General features: G+C 39.2%; 2 protein-coding genes across 2 annotated transcripts in view; one reads left to right on the top strand and one right to left on the bottom strand.

Moving 5' to 3' along the window:
- Positions 1-20,482, bottom strand: part of GFRA1 (GDNF family receptor alpha 1) — a 274,556-nt gene that overhangs the window by 220,277 nt on the left and 33,797 nt on the right. The window lies entirely within an intron of this gene.
- Positions 1,948-16,326, top strand: LOC106031936 (pancreatic lipase-related protein 2-like). The gene is made up of 13 exons (XM_048060595.2): positions 1,948-2,081; positions 3,110-3,158; positions 4,656-4,810; positions 6,315-6,440; positions 7,813-7,947; positions 8,406-8,514; positions 9,658-9,777; positions 9,859-9,981; positions 12,423-12,538; positions 14,034-14,163; positions 15,316-15,427; positions 15,907-16,071; positions 16,187-16,326. The coding sequence occupies exons 2-13, from the start codon at positions 3,110-3,112 to the stop codon at positions 16,248-16,250; spliced, it is 1,404 nt and encodes a 467-aa protein (XP_047916552.1). The 5' UTR covers positions 1,948-2,081; the 3' UTR covers positions 16,251-16,326.

Genomic DNA, 20,482 nt, shown 5'->3' with positions numbered 1-20,482 from the left:
CTGAGGGGAACAAGCAGTCATTTCTCACCTCCTCTGAAACATGAGGGGAAAAAAAAAAAAAGAAGTCAGCTTGGAAAAAAGATGGAGGCATGAATGAGGTCTATGGAACAAACAGTATCATGGAGAAGGCAAATACAAATGTCTTTTTCGTTTTCTTCCACACTACTATCAGGAGGCATGAAATGAAGCTGGCAGTTGCACATCTCAAAACAAGCAAAAGATGTTTCTTTGCACAGTGGCATGATTACAAAGTGCAACTGCTTGATACAGGATGCTGTGCATGCTAAAAGTGTGTGTGAGTTCAGAGAAAGCTTGGACAAGCTTCTATAGGATGAAAGGGGAGAACTTTCTGGCTTGTTCCTTCCGACACGGGTCCCAAAGAATACTGAAGTAGCTAACCCAGTTACAGGGATATGAGTTCTAGAAGCTGACATGGAAGTGCTGACAGCTGACAATGGTGCTGAGCTTTCCTGGTATTAGTAAACTAGCATGAAAAACCCATTTCATGCTTGTCTGCTGGAGACAAATAAGAAGATGCCTTGCTCTCCCAGTAACCTTGTCTTCAACTCTGGCAGTGCTGTGCTGTCTCACTAACTACAAAAGTTCAAATGAATTTCACTAAATATCTACTTCATGTTCCAAGAAAAGCCTATAGAAGTTAAGCTCAACTGATGCTCAGTACTAGATAGAACAATGATTTATAAGGGCTTTACGGTTCACAAATTTGTAGCTAGGATATGAGACAGTGATGCTGCCACCCTGGTTACCCAGGACAGTCAAGAGCCCCTAAATCTTGTAAGTGATGTGAAATCTTCACCACCAGACTGCTGTTGAGGTTCATGTTGCAGCAGACTGTTGATGTAGGTTTGGTTCTAGAAAGGCTTCTTAATGTAATGGATAACTCAATTTTCTTGAGCTCCCCAGAGAGCATATGCACCAAAATATTCTACTTACAGATAAAATCTGTGAATCCAAATTAACAATAATAATTTATTGCATCAACTAATAAATATTGTATCAACTATTGAATCAGTCTTTCTGAGTTTGTCTATAAATGCTTAGAGACGTGAAGACACAACCATCCACTCCCTGAAATTATATCACAGATCTGAGCATACCATACACTGTATCATCACAGATCTGAGCACCTGTAGTTATCACTGAATGCAGTTTAGGCCAGGATGACCTAGGGTAACTTGGGAGTAGGTTTTGTGTGTTTAAAAGCATTCCTGTCCTCTTTTCAAAGAAGAGTCAGGTAATTCATCCACTAGCAAAATTATATATGAGAGAACTATAAAATGAACAAATAACAGATGACAACGACCATTTTTATATACTTTTTTTTAAAAAAAAAAAAAAAAAACATTTTTCATCCTTGTCTCTTCTTTTTTGCTTTTTCTCAAGTAACAGCTTGAACTTTGCAAACATACATGCTAGTTGATCCCTCCACACCTTAGTTGTGTGCTGGTCAACTATTCAATAGGAATTTTAAAACTTTGCTTAAGACTGTAAAATATTTAAGGCAGAGCTCAGGTCCAGGAAGGATGGTTTTGCTTTTAGAAGTTTGGAGTAGGACACAAAAGACGGACTCTGCTACAGCCTTCTGCATGCTGCTGTCACTTGGATCCAAACCCAGCGCCACATGGAGGTGGGGAGCCAAGCTGCTGGTAATAACCCCGTTCGTGGTGCTGAAAGGCTGTGTGTTCACTGTTTACATCACACTTCCCAGTACTTTTTAGCTTTAAAAATAATTACCGATGATTGACAATAACATCCTATTTGACACTTTGCATTAAGCAGGTGGAGTCCCGCAGCAACAGGTCTGAACTGGTTCCTGTTATCTTAGTTGAAGCACTCCTGACACAACGAGAGCTCTTCTGGCACCAGCCAGCGACGTCCCAGATGCTGCCAGGAGCCCGAGCGCTGCGCAGCAGTGGCAGGGTGAACATCCATCTGCCCTTTGCCTTTGTAGGACTGGCGCAGAGCTGTCCTGCTTCGTGCCAGCCACTTCAAAGGGCTTCTGCAAGGCTTGCTGCCATCAGCTGAGGTGGACCCGAAGAACACACTTGAGCCTTGCCAAGGTAAAATGTGAGATACTGGAGCCAAGGAAATCAGGAACTCAAATCTTGATAAGGTGCAGGGTGTTGGGTGAGTGGTGAGATGGAAGCAGGACATGCTTGAACCTGCAGTGAGTCCTACAGCAATGAATTCTTGGCTCCTAATGGGCTTTTATTGACTTCAGGGGACGTAGGACTTATTGGAGGATCGGAGCCCGATATTAGTTTTCTAAGAATGAGCTGTCAGATTCTACAGCACATATAGCATGCACTTTTACTTCTCTTACTGATGTTATATTCTGCACACCTACTTAATACAGTGTTCAAAATACAAGTTTTAAAGTCAATCTGGATATATTTATGTCGCTGACTAATGGTACCTGAATAATTCTTCATCTTTCCTTTGAAGATAAGTTACTAGCAGTAAGACTACACTTAAAATACATTGCCCGCTTTACCTCGAAGTACCTGACTGGTTCCATTTACTCCGATGCTTACATATCAGCTGGTGATTAGGTGATCAAACAGATCAGGGCTAATAAGTGTATGTGGCTGAGAGTCTTGAAGACTCAGTTTGATCTTTGCAGTACAATTCAGAAATACAAATTAAGTTTGTTCCTGGGTTCTTTTAAATATAATCACTGAATAGTAATTCTGTGAATAACTTTTCTATTAAATGATAAAAGAAATTTTACTCTGTAAAAAAATGTTGTCGCAAATCCGTTTAAAAATTCATTTGCTTGTCCATAAATTGCAGCTCTAGAGGAAAAAAAAAAGCTTTGTTTGTCAAGGTCAGGAAGACAACGTTTAAGAGATGCTAAGAGGATATACTGTATACTCACAGTATTGCCATGGCAAACAAAAGGAATGCCAAATGTATTTTCTTGAAAACTTGCTGTCTTTAAGGAAATGTTGGTTCTTTTGGACCCAGCTCATTATGTGTGAAGCTCTCCTGTGGTCACTACGACTCTTTTAATGGATCAAGGAAAACCCTAGGTGAATTCCAGATTCAATTTTTAATTGGGTCTGAATTGCGTTTTTATTTGCTTTAGATGTTTGCAGTCTGGATCACTACTCTTTTCCTTCTTGATGCAGCCACAGGTAAGACACACAGTTGATAAAGTCTATAAACAGTAAAAATTGTTTTATGCAATTTACACCACAATAACTACTTTTTAGAAAAAGAACTTGCTTTGGAATGGATATAATAGACTTCTTCATTAGGAGTAACGAGTTCTATCTTGTCTTTGCCATGTTTAACCTATCACTCTTTAATTCTGCAAAGGCTTTTGCAGATAGCAAACAGAAAAGGAACTAGAAAGGTTTTTTAATGTACAAATGGGTTCTAAATTTCTCCCAGAACTGTTTTCCCCACCCACCCACAAGCATTTATGGTAGCTACAACAACTTGTAATGCCAGTCTAGGCGCTTACTCTGCACAGCACTGTGCGGAGAACAAGAAAAATAGTCCTGGTCCAAAACATCTCTTTACCAATAGGGGTGGATGCATGGGGAGAAAACAAAGAGTGAAACACAATCCAGAAGTTGCCTGGCATTAGGGGAAAAAACAAAACAAAACAAAACAACTTTGAAAATGATTGAATCACTTGTGGAGTCCTTGATTGCAGCTCCACAATCAAATTTTCTCTTTCTCTGAATGTATTTCCAGCATATAATACCATCAGAATTTTGTACAAACTTACAAATAGAGTAAGCCATGGTCTGATGTATTCTGACTCCGTCACCCATCCACGGTAGCAATAGCTTCTCTTTGTTTTCAGTGTCTTTTTAATAGCCATAAAAACGAGGGATTTCACAACTATTGTGCTATAATGGTGGATAAGGCTGACATTTAATGGCAACACCCGCATGTCATATTTACATCATTGTTGTATTAAAGTCACAACAGAAATTGGGAAATTCAGCCACAAATCATACTTCCTTAGTCTGTGCTTTGCTCTAGGCTTCCACTCAGATTTTACTCCATTGCTTCCACTAAATCCTTGATGATTAAAAAAAACAAGAGGTGGTTTACATAAGTGGTGGAGCAAGCAGTGGTGTATATTTTAATGATTGGGTGTTTTCTGTTGCTGGGTTGTTTTTTGGTTTATTTTCTTTTGTTATTTTAACTCCTTCTTTAATTCTTTCACAAGAAGTAACAATTTAGATAATCCGTGGAGCATTAGCACTAAATTGAAGGAATTCTCTGAGCTGGCAGCAAAAGTTGCCAGCAAAAGCAAAAGCTCGTCAAATTCAGTTTGATCTCAATATACAGAAAGGATCAAGACTTTTTTTTCAAATAGCTATTTTAACGATATGTTTGACAAAACAAATCCTGCTTTCTCCTGAGCTCACCTAACTGAGCTCTAGGCAATGTCTGGAACAGGAATGGATCTTCAGTTTCAAGTCCCTGCTAAATGCACAAGGCATAAGAGCACAACTGAGCCCTTAATGAAAGTGGACACAGGTGCCATGCTAATCCGAACCAGCCGTTTTCCACTTCCCTGCTATAAACACTGTCCTGCCAGCTTCTTGTAAAGAGGCAGCAGCCTGGCGTGCTACATTCCCAGAACACTAACATTGTTCATTGTGTCCCAGGAAGGGAAGTGTGCTACGAAAGGCTTGGATGCTTTACCGATGATCCCCCTTGGTCTGGGATCCCAGGCAGAGAACTGGCAGGCTTGCCCAGCCCTCCAGCAGCTGTGAACACCAATTTCCTCCTTTACACTAGAGACAACACCATGAAACACCAAGTAAGAAACTGGTTTGCTTTAAATATTGATAGTCTACTACATAGTCAACAGATTATACGGACTGCTTTGTTCCTCCCAGGAAAGGCTCTGGTCCATATTACACATGTCACAACCAGTCCATCCCAATTTTCTTTCATCTCATTTCTTTTTCCTCACATCAGCTCTCTGATGGGCCAGGTATAATTGCAACATCTTACTAACTTGCAGTCTTCTAACACAAGTCGTCAAAGACATTTTGCATTTATTCTATGTACTTCTCTACAATAAGCAAATGGCCCAAATTCAGTTTCAGTTTTATCATTACAAAGCCAGAAGTAAGACAAGTATAAAAGGAATGCTCAGTTTTGGACTCTGTGCGTCTCCAGCTGAAAAATATATTTCAGGCCCATATGCACGAATTGGGGGTGCAGTTCCTACATGATTACAGGATCCTTTTAATGATACATAATTAGTCTCAGAGGCTCTGCTCATGTGATGGCCAACACTGAACCCTAAGAGTAGGTAGGTAGTTAAGAGGGAAGATTAGGAGAGAAAGTAACTGCGCACCAGAGAAGGGAAGGAAAATGGGATGAAAATTTAAAGAAAAGCTTAGAAAGGAAAACAAGAGACTAAAGAAAAAAATGAAGAAGAGAATGACCATCCCTGTGAATTTTACTTGGACAAAAAGCAAGGAAAAATTAAGTAATTTAATGTGAAAAATGAGAAGGGCTGCTTTGTTGTTGCTGGTTTATGATAAATGAAAAAGATTTCACAGATGGGTTTGTTTGTTTGTTTTATAAATGGTAGTCACAGTGGAGACTTTTAGTGATTTCTCCTCTCTGAGTCACCTCAGACATCTCTGAGTCTGTGAGCTTTCAACCTGAGTCAATCTTTCACAGGAGGTGAGATGTGCTCTAGCTAGCGCATGGCATCCCTTTTAAGCTTACCAAGCTATAACAAAAAATAAGTGCCAGTTTTCAAAAGGAATGCATTATTCAGAATTCATTTTTGAAGAAAATAATGCCTTCCCTCTCCATAAACCCCAAAATATCTACAGCCTTTACTGTCAGCCTGGTGGCCTTTGTCATGCTGTCTAGACTAGCTTTAAGATAATATATGAGTAAGCTTGGAATGCAAATCTTATCTTAAAGAGAAAAAAAAAAAAAGATACAGATTCAAAATCAACTGCATTATACCTTGTAGAAAACACTATTTTTTATATTTTGGTTATGATTTTTGATAAAATATTTTATTTATACGATGTGTTGTACCTGTATATCTCAAAGCATTGTGCAAAGGATACTGATATCATTAGTTCAACTAAATAGAAGTTGAATTTGTTGAAGCTGTTTAGTGAGATTCCCCAGCAAGGCAGTTTAGGACCAGGAACAAGACCCATCTCTTCAGAGCCCAGAACAGAACTATGCTCTAAATATTGGGATACTCTGCCCCATATCTAACTGTGCGCTTGTACAGAGCATTCACATTGTTATTGTTGTTGTCTTGTTTGTTTGGTTCAACACAGAAAATTTCTCCTTCAAATCCTTCAACTATCAAAGCTTCAAATTTTCGAGCACACAGGAAAACTCGCTTCATTATACATGGCCATCTCGGTGGAGTGGACCTCCCCTGGATATCAAACATGTGCAGGGTATGGTGTGATTACTGTCTGACAGTCGTCGTACTTGTATTTGAAAGTGAAAATATCCATAGACATTCCCCATTAATTGGCTTATGAAACTTAACTTCTCTGTTTTCTTTTTAATTCTGGGAATATATGAGCAGAAAAATCCTCGGAATCAAGTTCAGTTTCAGAAAACTGCCTGCTTGTTCCTAGCTATAGAGCACTTCAGACTCCTACTTAATAGCTTTTTGCTGCATTCACCTCCACAGTGAAAGCTATAATTGATTGGTTTTTCAATTCCTTGACAATAATAAAGGAATAAAAGAGGTCACTTTTTTCACCTCAGCAAAAGTTCAAAATAAACATTTCAGATCGAGTGAGGCATTTGATCTACCAAAACTAAAATGTTTTGTTCAGCAGATTGGTTTCATTTTATTTAGGAACATGGAAAAAATGAAATTGTTTCAAAATGAAAAATCAGAAAGTTCACTTGCCAAAAGTCTCTAAGTAGAATAGTTTGTTTAAAATACTTGGATTCGTGGGCTGAGCATTTCAAGCACATGAACGTGAATTTATGAATCTCATTAGACGATCTGAATGTATAAATTTTGAAGAATGGAGCTTGGACAATAAAAAAAGAAATCACTCAATCCTCTTTTTCTAACTGGGGTAACTAAGACAAGCTGATATTCTAAAACCAGGAACAGCAGCTGGGAAGGAAAACAGAACTGAAACCAGCTGTTAGACGCCTTTATGCAGTGTTCAAACCTGCCTCCAGTCTGCCTCCTTGTGTTGGTTCTACAGTATTAATGGGAAAAAATGCTCTAAAATATATCCTTACCGGTCCCATAAACAAAGCAGGTGCATATAGCATCATTTTGCTATGCCACTTTCTGAGTAATGGAATGATGCAAAATCTGAGTTTCTAGGATGATATTAGAAAAACGCACTACTAGAAAGAATCCCCTAAGAGCTGTATAATTTTATTTGCTTTAAAAAAAATAATAAAAAAAAAATCACTGGCCAAGTCCTGATGATATATCTCCAAATTACTCCCACTATGCCCCCCTTGTGTTCAACACACCACTGACAAGAATAACTACTGCATAGAGTACTCTATGGCAGCCTGCTTTCTGGCCTTGCGGACTGGAGTCAACAAGTTGCTCCACAGACTTCTGTAAAACAGTGTGCAGAGAAGACAGCAGGAGAGCAGAGGGGGAGCTCAAAAGAGCCTCGTGATGGGAGCAGCATGCCAATTCTGCAAGGGTGGGATGCAAAAATCTAAATGCACAGAACTACAATGAGAACCCCCAGGTAGAGCAAAACGAATGATTATTTGCGCATAACCTGGAAGAGTTGTGCTTCACACTTGTTTCCTTCTTCTTTTCACACCCAACAGTTCATGTTTCATGTTGAAGATGTAAACTGCATTCTGATTGACTGGACGGGTGGCTCCAGTGGCTTGTACACTGAAGCAGTTAACAACGTCCGCATCGTGGGGGCTGAGCTCGTGTATCTTGTGAACCTTCTCGAGGTACAAGTACCCATGGAATGTGAACACCAGCATGCAGTCTGTATGGTAAAGCCTGTGGTCAAGGTGGCATCTTTAGATTTGATGTGATGTAGTCAGAAAGTACAGATGCTCGTGATGGCCTATTTTCTGGATGAGCCATCTGGCTGGAGACTAGGAAAATTGGCAAGGAGAGGAGCAGGAGTCAAGGGCCAACATGACTAAAATATCCCTCCACGGGCCTCACGCCCTGCCTCCAGCTACAAGCGGATGGCAGCACAGAGAAGCGATTCTCCCACAGCCACCCAAAGCCACACTTTCCCCACAGAGGCTCAGCCGAGCCCAGCGTGCCAGCAGCACGTGGCCTCCTCCTCCTGCAGGAGCTGGGTGGTGGAGCACCTCAGTAGCACCACAGCCACTTTATTCATACCTTATTTCCCATTTAGCACCCTTGTTTTTTCCTTTCCGTACATCTTTCACAGAAAGACTACGGCTACTCTCCGGCCAACATTCACTTCATTGGCCATAGTCTTGGAGCACATGCTGCAGGGGAGGCAGGGAGACGGAAACCTGGCATTGGAAGAATAACAGGTACTGAAGCTGTTTCAGCTGCAGAAGCTTTATATTTTAATGCAACTTAAGAGAACCAGAGAGTCACTGCTACCTAACGAACACGACACAGACTGCACTATGTTGCTTTGCCTTAAGTAACAGCATACAGCCAGCGTGACTGCACACAAATGAAGCCATGCCCTATCCCATGCCATTTCACATCACCAGTCACAGCCCTGAGAAAGGCTGGACAGCAACAGAAAGGTTTAACTGTCCCTACTGTGGCTAAATATATGTCACTTTGCATAGCTCATATTGAGTCCCTGAGAGCATGCTGCCTATGATTTTTAGCTATATCGAAGAGCAGGAAGAAAATACCGTATTACATCTGGAATAACAGACTTGTAAATATGTTAGCAACTCATTATCAGATTCGGCTTTAAAAGCCCACTCTAACATGACTTTTCAGCAGTTAAGAAGATTGAAAATCTGAAATGAAAAACTAAATACCCCTATATTTACTGTGTCGGGATGAGACAATAAATAGCTGTGGGCACCCTCGAAAGGAAGAAAGCTATTAGCTGCATAGCTACGCAGGGAGGCACAATATCATGACACACTCCCACATCACATCTGTTAAAGGCTCAGTATTTTCTGCTTTCCTTTCTCCTCCAGTCAGTTCTTTGCTTTGCATAGACATTTCTTTGACTAGGCTGTGTGCAATTTGGGGAAAATGGGATCAGAATTTTAGTGCTCCGCCACAGAGAGAGCTCAGTGAGCCTGAAGTGGAGGACAATGTTTTGAAGCAAATTTGCTATTTCAAAGAAATTTTTGACCAGATAAAAATTCTCAGACAAACATGCATGGTTAGAATAACATACCAAAATTTCACATCTTCTGCTACTATAAAAAAAAAAAAAAAAAAAAAAAAACCAACACCTCTTCCTATGACACTATTCCCCAGTAGTAAGTCAACCATCCATCCATTTTTTTACTGTGTTGCCTCCAGCCACAGTTCTATTAAAACCCCACTTGTTTGGACGGCTGTCCTACATCCACAAAATAGATTTTTATCTTAGCAATAAAGGTAGAAATTTAATGACATATAGTGTATACACATCACATGTGATGACAGTAAATAAGTTATTGTTTACTTAACCAGTCACATCTCCTTTCATTGAGGTTTGGATCCAGCTGGGCCTCTTTTCCAGTATACTCCTAACAAGGTTAGGCTGGATCCTTCAGATGCAGAATTTGTTGATGTAATTCATACTCACGCTGGTCATCTCTTCTTTGACTTTGGTAAGTTTTCACACAAGAGCCAACACATACACAAAGGCATATCAGAGAGTGATCAGCCTTCAGTCATTTTACATATTTCAGCTCCTGGGATTCTTCAGACTTGTGGCCACCTAGATTTTTACCCGAATGGTGGGAAGAAAATGCCAGGATGCAAGCAGCTTCGAGTACCTCCCACAGCTCGGGATATCAATGACCTTATGAGAGGTAAGTATATTGTAAAGAGGTAATGTGCCACTATAAGCTGTAGTTTGAAAGGCTAGTTTGCAGGCTAGGCTAAGGTAAAGCCTTTTGAATGTATATATTACTTATATACCTCAGATTTTGGGTAGGGAGAGAATGCTCAAAAATGAAAGATTTAAAGCTGTCTGTGAAATACCCATACATATATGGGTGTTTATACACCCGTGGGTGTTTGTACTTAATGTACATATTTATACACCCATGGGTGTTTATAAATTATATACATGTACGTGTATGTATGCGTATGCGTATCAATATACTAATTAAGGAAAACTCCAGGTGGAAACCTCAGTCAAAGCACACAGACTTGTTCACCAGCCTGTTTTAAATGTCTGGCACTGTGCTGGCTGCCTGACCTCTGTGGAAATTCCACGCACAAAGGGCCAGTGAAATTCATTCCAGGGTAATCCAAAAATGAGTTTTTAAAAATCTGAGCTTCCCTTCTTGCTACAAAGACATCAGTCCCAGTATTACCGGGGTCAGACATACTCATCCACGCCATTAGCAGCTTTAGTGTCTTCAAAGGGAACGGCACAAGGTTAAAAATACAGAAGATATTAAAATGACTGCTGCATTAGTAGTTCATGTTCTTCAAAGAAAGCTGGGCAGTTAATAAGAATTATCCTAGGATTGAGCCCAATAGACACCCCAAATCCTGCCTTCTGGTCCTACCCTACAGAAATAAGAACATACGTTATTCACAGCTAAATGTTTTGAAATCCCTACCACTAGTTAAGTAACTGGTTTTCATAAATGCTCTGTATCAGGACTGGTTTGAGAACTTAGTAACCCAACACTGAAAGCTGGCTACACGCAGAATCATTTGGAACCAAAACACCTTCAAGACTGACAACAGAAAAATGTCTCAGTTTTCAGCAAAAATTACGTATTTTCCACAGATATTTCACTAGGCTGCTTGCAATGTTTTGTGGTAAGAAACAAGCCCAGCTCTTCTGAACACAAGCAGATGGAGTGGGTTTTTCATGCAGCTTCTAAAAATAGAGACAGCCTTAACTCCTGCCTCTTGTTTAAACCTTGCTTTGTACTTATCTCTTCTGTTTGATAATATTTACATTTATGTAGTGCTTTTATGTTTAAAAAAAAAAAAAAGCTTGAGAAATGCTATTTAGTAACTTCTTTCTACAGCTTTTGATGCAGGAAGGAGATGAGTATTATATTCCCATTGTATAGATGTCAAGTAAATTTGGCACTAGCACAAAGTAAGCCAACTCTAAGAGCTGGGAGTTTTAAAGTTAAAAGCACAGACCCTTCTGAATTAGATTTAAAGACAGAACTATAAAGAAAATATACTCAGGAAGCCTTGATGACCTGGATTGTTTTCAAGAAACACAGACAAATATACTCTTCAGTTTTTTTTTGTTTTGTTTTGTTTTTTCCCCCTACGTAAAGAGCAATGTGTATCAACTGGTCAATATCAACCGGTCTATCTTTAAGATGCATAAATATTGATGTATAACTATAGGTGAAATTCTGATTTCACCAAAAGCTGTGCCAGCTTGCAATTACTTCAGTGCCTCCAAGACATCACCCTATAATCAGGCAAGGTCCCCCGACCCTGAAGCAGAGTGGAGCCTGCTTTTATAGCCTAACGTTGGTGTGTTTGATAAAGGAGAGGCTTTGGAACTCATAAAGACAATGCTTGTAACAAGGGACCTGTAAATATAACACAAATTGCACTTTCTTCTTCCCTGCACTGCCTGCTTAGGAATTTCACTCTGAGGGCAAAATGCACTTGTTTAGAATAATTCTAACAAAATCAAGGACACACTGCCAAACATCTTGCTTTTCAGAGCATTTCACAGAATCACCAATGTCAAATGACCGCAGATTTTCTAGAGCTTAAAAACACTGAAAGCCACTGAAGTTAAAATAATTACTACAATTTTGTTTAATTCTAGAAGTGAGTGGAAACTGTGGTTTTACAAAATACCACATTGTGATAATGGTAAGCAAACGAAAACTACTTCACAGTAACTACTATACGCTTTGCAAATGCCGCAATTATGAATTTGGCTAACCCCTCCCCTCTTCTCGTGCTACAGTAAAAGCAGTCAAGGGTGCACGGAGCAGGACTGGAGGCTGCTTGGAGGCTGCCAGGTGCATCTCCACCTCTGTGAGCTTCTTTATGGGCACAGGGATACACATGGGAAGCACCTTGCTCTTTCCCATCAAAAATATTTTTGTAGTTGCAAGTGTGCTTTTTACCATAAAACCAAATAATTCGCACTTTAAACATCATTTAATTGTTACTGTTTTTTAATCCAAGACTTCACTGTAAGTACAAATGCTTTTGAGGGAGGAAAAAAGACCCACATTTCCTGTTTTGGCATGGACTTTATGGTTAATGTATTGCTCTAATCTTTTTTATGTGGGCTTTTTCCTAGCATATAGATCTATTGGATGTGGACATAAAAGAAGCCTCCGATATTATGCTGAAAGTATTACCACTCCAAATGGATTTCTTGGCTACCAGTGTGAAACATACCGAGATTTTATATTGGTAAGTATCAGGTACATGTTTATGAAGTGGGTAAGGTTATCCCTTCTGCCCTCCTTCTCTTAAATTCTGGGACCATTTCTGCGCTCTAAATGATAGGATAGAGGATGGCTCTGCAGACCCACTGGCTGCCCTCCTCTTGATCACAGGCAGAAAATGGGCAAAATGTGAAAGCAGCAAACCCTAAGAAAGATCAGGGAGAAAATGAAGACAGTACATATACACACAGCTGGGTTCACCCTCTGCATAGGTCAGCAGCAAGGGACATGGTCTGGCTGAAGAACGTCCATTTAAACCAGTGTCTTACAAACCTGGTGGAACCCATCATCAAGAGGATGGCTGATGGATTTCGTAAATGTTTAAACATCTGTATAAGCAATAAGGAGCCACGGTATTTAGAGCAGGGGAGACAAATATTTATACAGTGCAGCAGTGCTCCCACATAAAACAACCCTCAAGTACCACAAGAAAGAAGGCAGCAGAATGTCCTGGTGTTTCGTGCCTGACATAACTAGGAAGCCAGGACTGGATTTGCTTCTATTGACTCACAAAAGGAAGGATTGCAGTACTGCAGTGTTGTGGTTTAACCCGGCAGGCAGCTCAGCACCACACAGCCCTTCGCTCACCCTCCTCCTGCAGCGTGTTATTGTGGGGTGTTATCAGCATTGCTCTCATCCTAAGTCCAAACCTCAGCACCATGACAGCTACTAGGAAGAAAACTAACTCTATCCCAGGTGAAACCAGGACATGCTGAAAAGTTATTGCCTGTAGTGATTCTGCCACATAACTTGAAAGTCTGATGTAATTCAGGTCTTGAATGAAAACCAGAACCCCGTGCAATTTAGTGATGAGGGGGAAATGATTTTGTCAATTGAAGAATAACAACTGATAATGTTCATTTAGCCTTTCATTCATCTAATGCCTAAATAGCCAAGGATCCACAGATGCCACTTCTTGCAGAACCTCCTCATTATCAAAACTGAACTCTCCAAATATTGCAAAACCTTTTTTTTCTCCAACTGAAATTGAATCCCTTCACTGAAAATATACACGCTTAGTATTTTTTTAATAGACAACAAGACCATTCAATATTCAATCTACACAGATTAATTTCCACATACCAAAGTGAAGCCCCAAGCTTTATTATTCCTATGCTTAAATATCTTATCTGTATTTTACAGGTCAGGTAGTAAGGTGCAGCATACATTTACATATTTATTCATGGTCTCTGCAGGGACAAAAAGAATTAGGCCAGATTTTAACCTTTTTGTTTTCTGTTTTTTCACCAGAAGAAATAAGCAGACTGATCATCTCAACTCCTTTTGCCACCACTCTTTTAAATACTGAAGATAAGATATGAATTCAGAAACAAGTACCTTTTCAAAAAAGAAAAGAGAGAGAGAGAGAGAGAGAAAGCTGAAATATCCTAATTTATTGTAATTTAAGAATTGAGATTAAAATAGATAACTTCTTGTAACAAACACTTATTTTCCTCCAGGGAGCATGCTTCCCATGCCGAAAGGAAAGATGCCCGCTTATGGGTCATTATGCCGACATGTTTCCTTATAAAACTGAGAAAGAACAGCAGAAGGTTTATTTAAACACAGGGGCCCGCCCCCCATATTCTCGTAAGTACTGGTTTTGGATGATGAATTTAAAGTGGCAACAAAGTCTATATGAACAAATACCTTATACTTCTACAGAAATCAACTCAAGTAAGAGGTGCTCATGGAATTTCATGTCTGTTAGGAATATGGAATATCAGCATTATCTGGGAATGGCTGAGATAATTATAGAATTGATGCTGACATGTGACTTAAAAACCCTGCTAAATTTTGTTAACTACATGATGGCTTCAAAAGCTCTATAAAGCTGAAGGTGGGAGGAATTATACGCTGAAAATGCAAGATTTCAAGTAAAGCTGCACTGCTGTCATTGACAAAAAATCTATAAAACTAGATCATTTTAGGGTATTTTTGCAAAGTTCATCAAGTCATGATGATGGGGAGTAATAAGTATAAGCATAGTTTTAAATGTGATTAATGTAGAAGCAGACAAAGAAATGGGAAATAAGGAAACTTGTAAATAAATTGTAATCCATCCTGGATGATGAATTGCAAGGGCAATGAATCAGATATGGTCTTTGAGGACATCATTCGCTAGCACTAGAATATGAAATAAATATTTTTTGTACCTAGTTTTTCTATCTCATCTTGGGAAAAGCACGAAGCAGAAAAATGAATTTTAGTGCAGAGAAATTATTAATTTCTTAAATCTGAATGAATACATTAATTTCAACATCCACATTGTTGAGTTTATAGAAACCATAGCCTGAGGTGGGTGAAGAGACTATCCTTTTAATAGCCCAAATTAAAGCCAGTACAAAACATTTCCAAACCTGGTTACTTGAAATCAATATGCACTACTCATGAGACACCCTGTCACACCCAAATTTCTCATAACTGTAACTACGAAATGAAAACTGAGGCCAAGCGGAAGAGCAAAGCGCAGTGTTGCCCACGGCAGACTAAATACTCCACATGGCCAGAAGGCCAACAGAGATTGGATCTGGCTGGCATCTGTGATTTAGATCACTGTTAAGGAAATTAAAATTACTAGAATCACACAGAACTTACATTTCCCTTAATAATGAGAGCAGCATTTTGTTTGCTTACAAGCACATCTGTGCAATCCTCTCCTCTCCCTGAAAGGCATTGAAATATAGGTTTCAATGATTGTAAAGAGATTTCTTTCCCTCGTATTTCATTTTGTTTTCAAAGGCTGGCGAAAAGAGATATGTGTCAGGGTATCTGCAACAGAAACCATGAAGGGAAATATAGATGTAGCCTTGACTGGTACTAATGGGATCAGGAGAAAATATACAATTGACAAGTAAGTATACCATCACTGTTGAAAAATTGTTATACTGAATTTGTAATGTCTCTTTTTACGTCTTATCTTGTTCTTTGTGATCCGTGATCTACACTGGTCATAAAAACAGGTGATACGTGTTCAGGGTTCCTCATGCTACAGACTGTGGTCAAAATGTGCTTGCTGGTCTCTATAGCTCTGTGCTTTCTTTTCAGACAAAGGTTGGTATAGCGAAGTGGGCAAGAGCAAAGAGCTCTGGGGCCTGATAGCAGGCTACTTCTGGTCTCAGGCATGTCATTTGGAAATCTTCTTTAAAATGACAAAGAGACGAATGATGCATAATTGTGTGATCATTCCCTCCCCTAGGCAATGTACACCAGCAGGGAAGTTGCATGTTTCTTACGAACCATGCCAGAGTCTGGCATTGTGGCCCACTCAGCCTAGCCTTTTCCAGTAAACGTGGATTTATATTTCATCTATATGCTTTTCTTTTTTGGCAGGGGAACTTTCAAGCCAGGCAATACATACTTGAACTATATCGATACAGAAATTTCTGGGAACATTTCAAAAGTCGAGTTTCTCTGGAAGAAGCATCTAGGTCAGGTACACAGAGGCTGCATGGGAGCTGACGAAGTCACTGTAATATCTGGGGAAGATGGAAATGTGTGAGTATACAGCCTGATTGTGTTCCATGCTGTGACTCTGGGGGTAGGGGTGGGGAATAGAAAAATATGCCATTGTGCTGAAGATTGTTTTCTTAAACTTTTCTCTTGCTGCTAGGTCTGTGTTCTGTGGCCACGGGTCTGTGCAGCCGAACAAATGGCAAACCCTGATGCCTTGCTAGGGCTGGGAGAGGAATGCCACAGCTGTCTGCCCTCGGCAAGAGCTTGCTTCTTCAGCCAAACTGCTGGCAAAGCTCCTCCAACAGAAATGGACATTTTTTCCAGCCTACTACTGAAGCTCTATTTCTAAATCGGTGCTGTCAGCTTGTATCCAAACTGGGGAGCTACACTTCTGTGAATTCTAGTTACAGCCACAGCTAACAGGCATTTTACCATCTATACAATCACATGGTTTGGTTGTATTGCAAAGTCAAGGAGGACAATACTAAAATAGGTTAAAAACAAAACAACAACAACAACCAACACAGCATAGACAGACAAATCCTTTAACTGTGCCTGCTTGATTGTTCAGGAAAAGGACACCTTCATGCTTTCTGGAGCATCTTATTCTATGTGAGGATTCTGACAAATAATTTTAATATAAAAATATTCAGAGTTTTAATGGCATTGAGTGACACCTGCCTTTCCTTCCTGAAGAATGTATTTAAACAACGTTTTAGCAACACAACCAAAAGACTGTTTAGGAGCTGGGGCTGCATACCAAGTTGTACCCTGAGAAACTCAACCATCAAAGTTCACCTTGTGTCAAGCAGGACAACTTAACGCACAGCAGAATATTTGATTGTTGCCTTTTTCGTTGACTTGCTGTGTTCAGCTCTGCTGAACATTGGGTGAGCTGGGACTCTGTACTTGAAATGGGTACCTTCTTTATCACGATAATGTTGTGCTATTGAAGATATTAAATTTTCTGTCAGCCTTCAAAATAATAATGTTCCCTTTGCCATTGAAGCTGAATTTTTCACCTGCACCTTGCTTTTCTAAAACCAGAAAACCTTTAAGACCTCCCATAATTTCAGGGAAAGGATCTTAGAAAAATATTTAGGATCGTGGTTATTTTTCCATTATAAGGAACTTAATATGCCCCTTTCTGAGATACAAAACTTTTCCCCACAAGAATTCTGATGATGCTTAAGTTGGGCCTCATCTGCAGTATTTTCATTATTGTAGCATTGCCCCAGACCATTTGGGAGTATTTTGATAACACTATTTAGCAAAATCAGGCTAGCAAGACTGTTTTTGTTTCAGTAGAAGCTCACCACAAAAATCCTTTTGGATTTTATTGCTCACTGTGGTCTAAGGGACACAGCAAATATTTAAACCTAATATAAGGTTTATCATTTGGGCACAGAAATCCAATGTGGGAATCATGTTGGCCAACTCTGATCTGTCCCATCCTAATAACTAGCTATTCCAGAATACTTCCAATGAGGTTCACCAGAAACACTGTTGATGAGACGGGTTACACAAGGCTAAACATGAGTGATGAACGGGTGTGTTATAAATTATGCAGCAATAATTTTGAGATATCAGAATCCAGTCAGTTCCCATGAAGTTTGCCAGAGGAGATTGCTTAGGATATTTGAATTGAAGTTCACAAATCTGTCCACTTTCACAGGCTCCCTGCTTTGGTATGTTTACCACCTCCACCCACATGAGGAATAGGATCCAGAAACCTTCCCAAGCGTGGAATTAATTCCCCAGAGAAGTATAAACCAAACCCCTGGGTACATGTACATAGCTGGGAAATACCTATAGTTAGGAATCACACCATCTTGGCCATCTGTCATAAATCAGGCATGGCTCTCTGCCTCAGAGTTGCACAAATTTAGCAGATAGAGGGAGGAGGAAAGGAATACTTACTATTCTGTTCATGCACTCAGGGCGTTAAGCAAAAGAGACGTAAATATTTTTCTTGGGGACTCAAAAAATGTGTTTAGCAGGGCCAGGAAGTGCATTATCTGATTTAATGACATGAGGAATCAGGGTGAACAGGATAATGTGGGCCATGGCTTCTCACTAGAAAGAAACATCACCCTGCTGAATTCAGGAGTTTGTAAAGCACAAACCCTTTCCCTTCTGTCTCCATATTTGGCTGTGTCTTCCTTGCAATTTTGAACATTAATTTGATGTTTTTATGAATCATAAATCATATTCTTCCCTTCAAAAATACAAACTTTCATTTTGTTTAATTTTTAGCTGTTGATTTCAACAGCTTTCTGATAAAATATAGCAACTCACATGAGCTGATAACATCTGCTATAAGCTGATTAGGCCCCTTAAAAATAGGTGTTTCCTCACCCAATCAGTACGACTAAGAACAAAATATTGTGTTACTTTCTACCCCTTGTCTTGTCCCACTTTGTGTTTATATTATATACTCTTTCTTGAGTTAATTTTCACTCTTTGGTATAGTAAATATCAGCACAGCACATTTTTGCTAAGACATCTATAAACAGAGCAGGAAACAGAGGAGGTTTATTTTTATGAACTACAGGTGAAAAAAATATTGAAAGCAGCTGTGTGTTGCTGGTTTAGTTTAGTATTTATGCTTTTTTTTTTTCTCCTGTTTCTCTTTGTAATTAAAAATCAAAATTATTACTTGGTATGGAAAATTTGGATTCTATCACTTTGTGTTATTGGAGCCAGTCCATAAAATGCAAGGGTTTGATATTTCACAAGATACTCTGCCTTTGACAATGACTGGAAGAGGTAATAGCTTCATGTCTTCACAACAACATAAGTAAGATTGTTATAACAACTTAAATTGCATCTTTAAAATGTCATATGATGTACTTTTTGAAGTGTTTGAATGTCAAATTGAAAAGTAGACTTCTTTTTAATCAAATGTGCTTTGTTTGTCTAGGATTTCTAAGGATGTATGACGATATCCATTCAGTCTTTTAAATTATTTAAATATTCTGTAATACTGAGAGTGCTTCAGAGTTGCAACAAAAATTTCATTTAATTCTCCTTAAGCATTTGTTCACTACAAAAATAATGCCAAGGTAAACTACTAACAAACCATCATAAGACATTCCACCTCAGTCCCTGCTCTCTCTCAAAACACACTTTTGGCAAGGTGGTAAGGTCAAACAAACAAACAAACCTCTTAGATCTTTTATAGAATAAAGGAACAGCAACAAAAAGTAGCGCACAATGCTAACTCTCTGCTCCACTTACATCATCTGCATTTGCCTTATATGTAGCATCAGAAACAATAATTTTAGCAGAAACAGTATGCTTTTCAAGAAGTGCTGAAAACAAGAACCATTTGTATCAGAGTTCTCTGGTAACAGGAATAAAATGGAATCATAGAATCACTTAGGTTGGGAAAGACTTCAAGATCATCAAGTCCAACCATCCACCTAACACTAAAAGTCCACAGCTAAACGATGTCCCTAAGTGCCACATGCACAGATGTTTTAATTACCTCTGGGGATGGCATCACCTCCCTGGGCAGCCTGTTCCAATGCTTAACCACCTTTCCATCAAGAAATTCTTCCTGATATCCAAAATAAACCTCCCCTGGTGCAACTTGAGGTTGTTACCTCTCTTCCTCTGTTGCGAGCACAGCAAAAAGTGTGCTTTCCTCTTTCAAAAAAAATGCAGTGTATCAAAAAGTCCCTCATAAATATTTGTGAGCCCAGAACAAAAAGCAAAAAAATACTTAATGAGAACTATTAGGTGAAGACCTTGATGCTTTGTTTATGCAGTCATCTCTCTTCCCACTTTTGATCCTATCTATTTTATTTCTCTGACTATTCAGATTTTTTCACACTATTTTAATACCCTAGAATATGTTGATAAAATCCTTGAAAATGAACCACAAATCTGCAGGAAATAAATAATCACTTTGTTCAAGAAGTCCTTCTGGTTTTTCATCTTTGTTAGAGAAGAAGCGTGACACGTCTCTTACACAGAAAGCCTCCCCAATGCCTTCATCCTACCTTTAAAACTATCTGCTTTCTGATTACATCATTTTATAGCCCAGTCACCTGCCAGAATCTTTACTTACAGAAACGCCACGGGAAATTTCTTAAATTTCTCCATGAATAAAAAATACATCATGCTTTTTTCTTTTTTCCCCTAGATAATCTGCAAGATCTCTATTTCACTTGCTTTCACATGATTTTATCATCAGTTTTTGTTTCTCGCTTCAGGCTTGCTTTTCCCCAAGAAAAGATAAATCAATTATTTTCTATATAGTTGTATGTTTTTTTTTCTGATTTCTCTCTTTGCTTTTAATTTAGGTTAGAGTTTTTGTCTTTGGCATACCAGAAACGAGTGAATGATTACAGTGGCACAGTGCCTGAGAATTTACATCCTAAGGGGACTTTGTTACATCTGAGATCTGTTCTCCCTTTTTTCAAGTAATGTCTAAACCTGCAGTTGT

The sequence above is a fragment of the Anser cygnoides genome, chromosome 7 (genome assembly GCF_040182565.1).
Source record: "Anser cygnoides isolate HZ-2024a breed goose chromosome 7, Taihu_goose_T2T_genome, whole genome shotgun sequence".
Lineage (NCBI taxonomy): Eukaryota > Metazoa > Chordata > Aves > Anseriformes > Anatidae > Anser > Anser cygnoides.
This window is presented reverse-complemented; position numbering and strand designations above follow the sequence as displayed.

Bases quoted from the DNA above. Each gene is read 5' to 3' on its own strand.
- LOC106031936 (XM_048060595.2), top strand. From the start codon at position 3,110: ATGTTTGCAGTCTGGATCACTACTCTTTTCCTTCTTGATGCAGCCACA. The intron at 6,441-7,812 runs GTATGGTGTGAT...CACACCCAACAG, and splicing joins GGATATCAAACATGTGCAGG to TTCATGTTTCATGTTGAAGA. The intron at 15,428-15,906 runs GTAAGTATACCA...CTTTTTTGGCAG, and splicing joins AGAAAATATACAATTGACAA to GGGAACTTTCAAGCCAGGCA.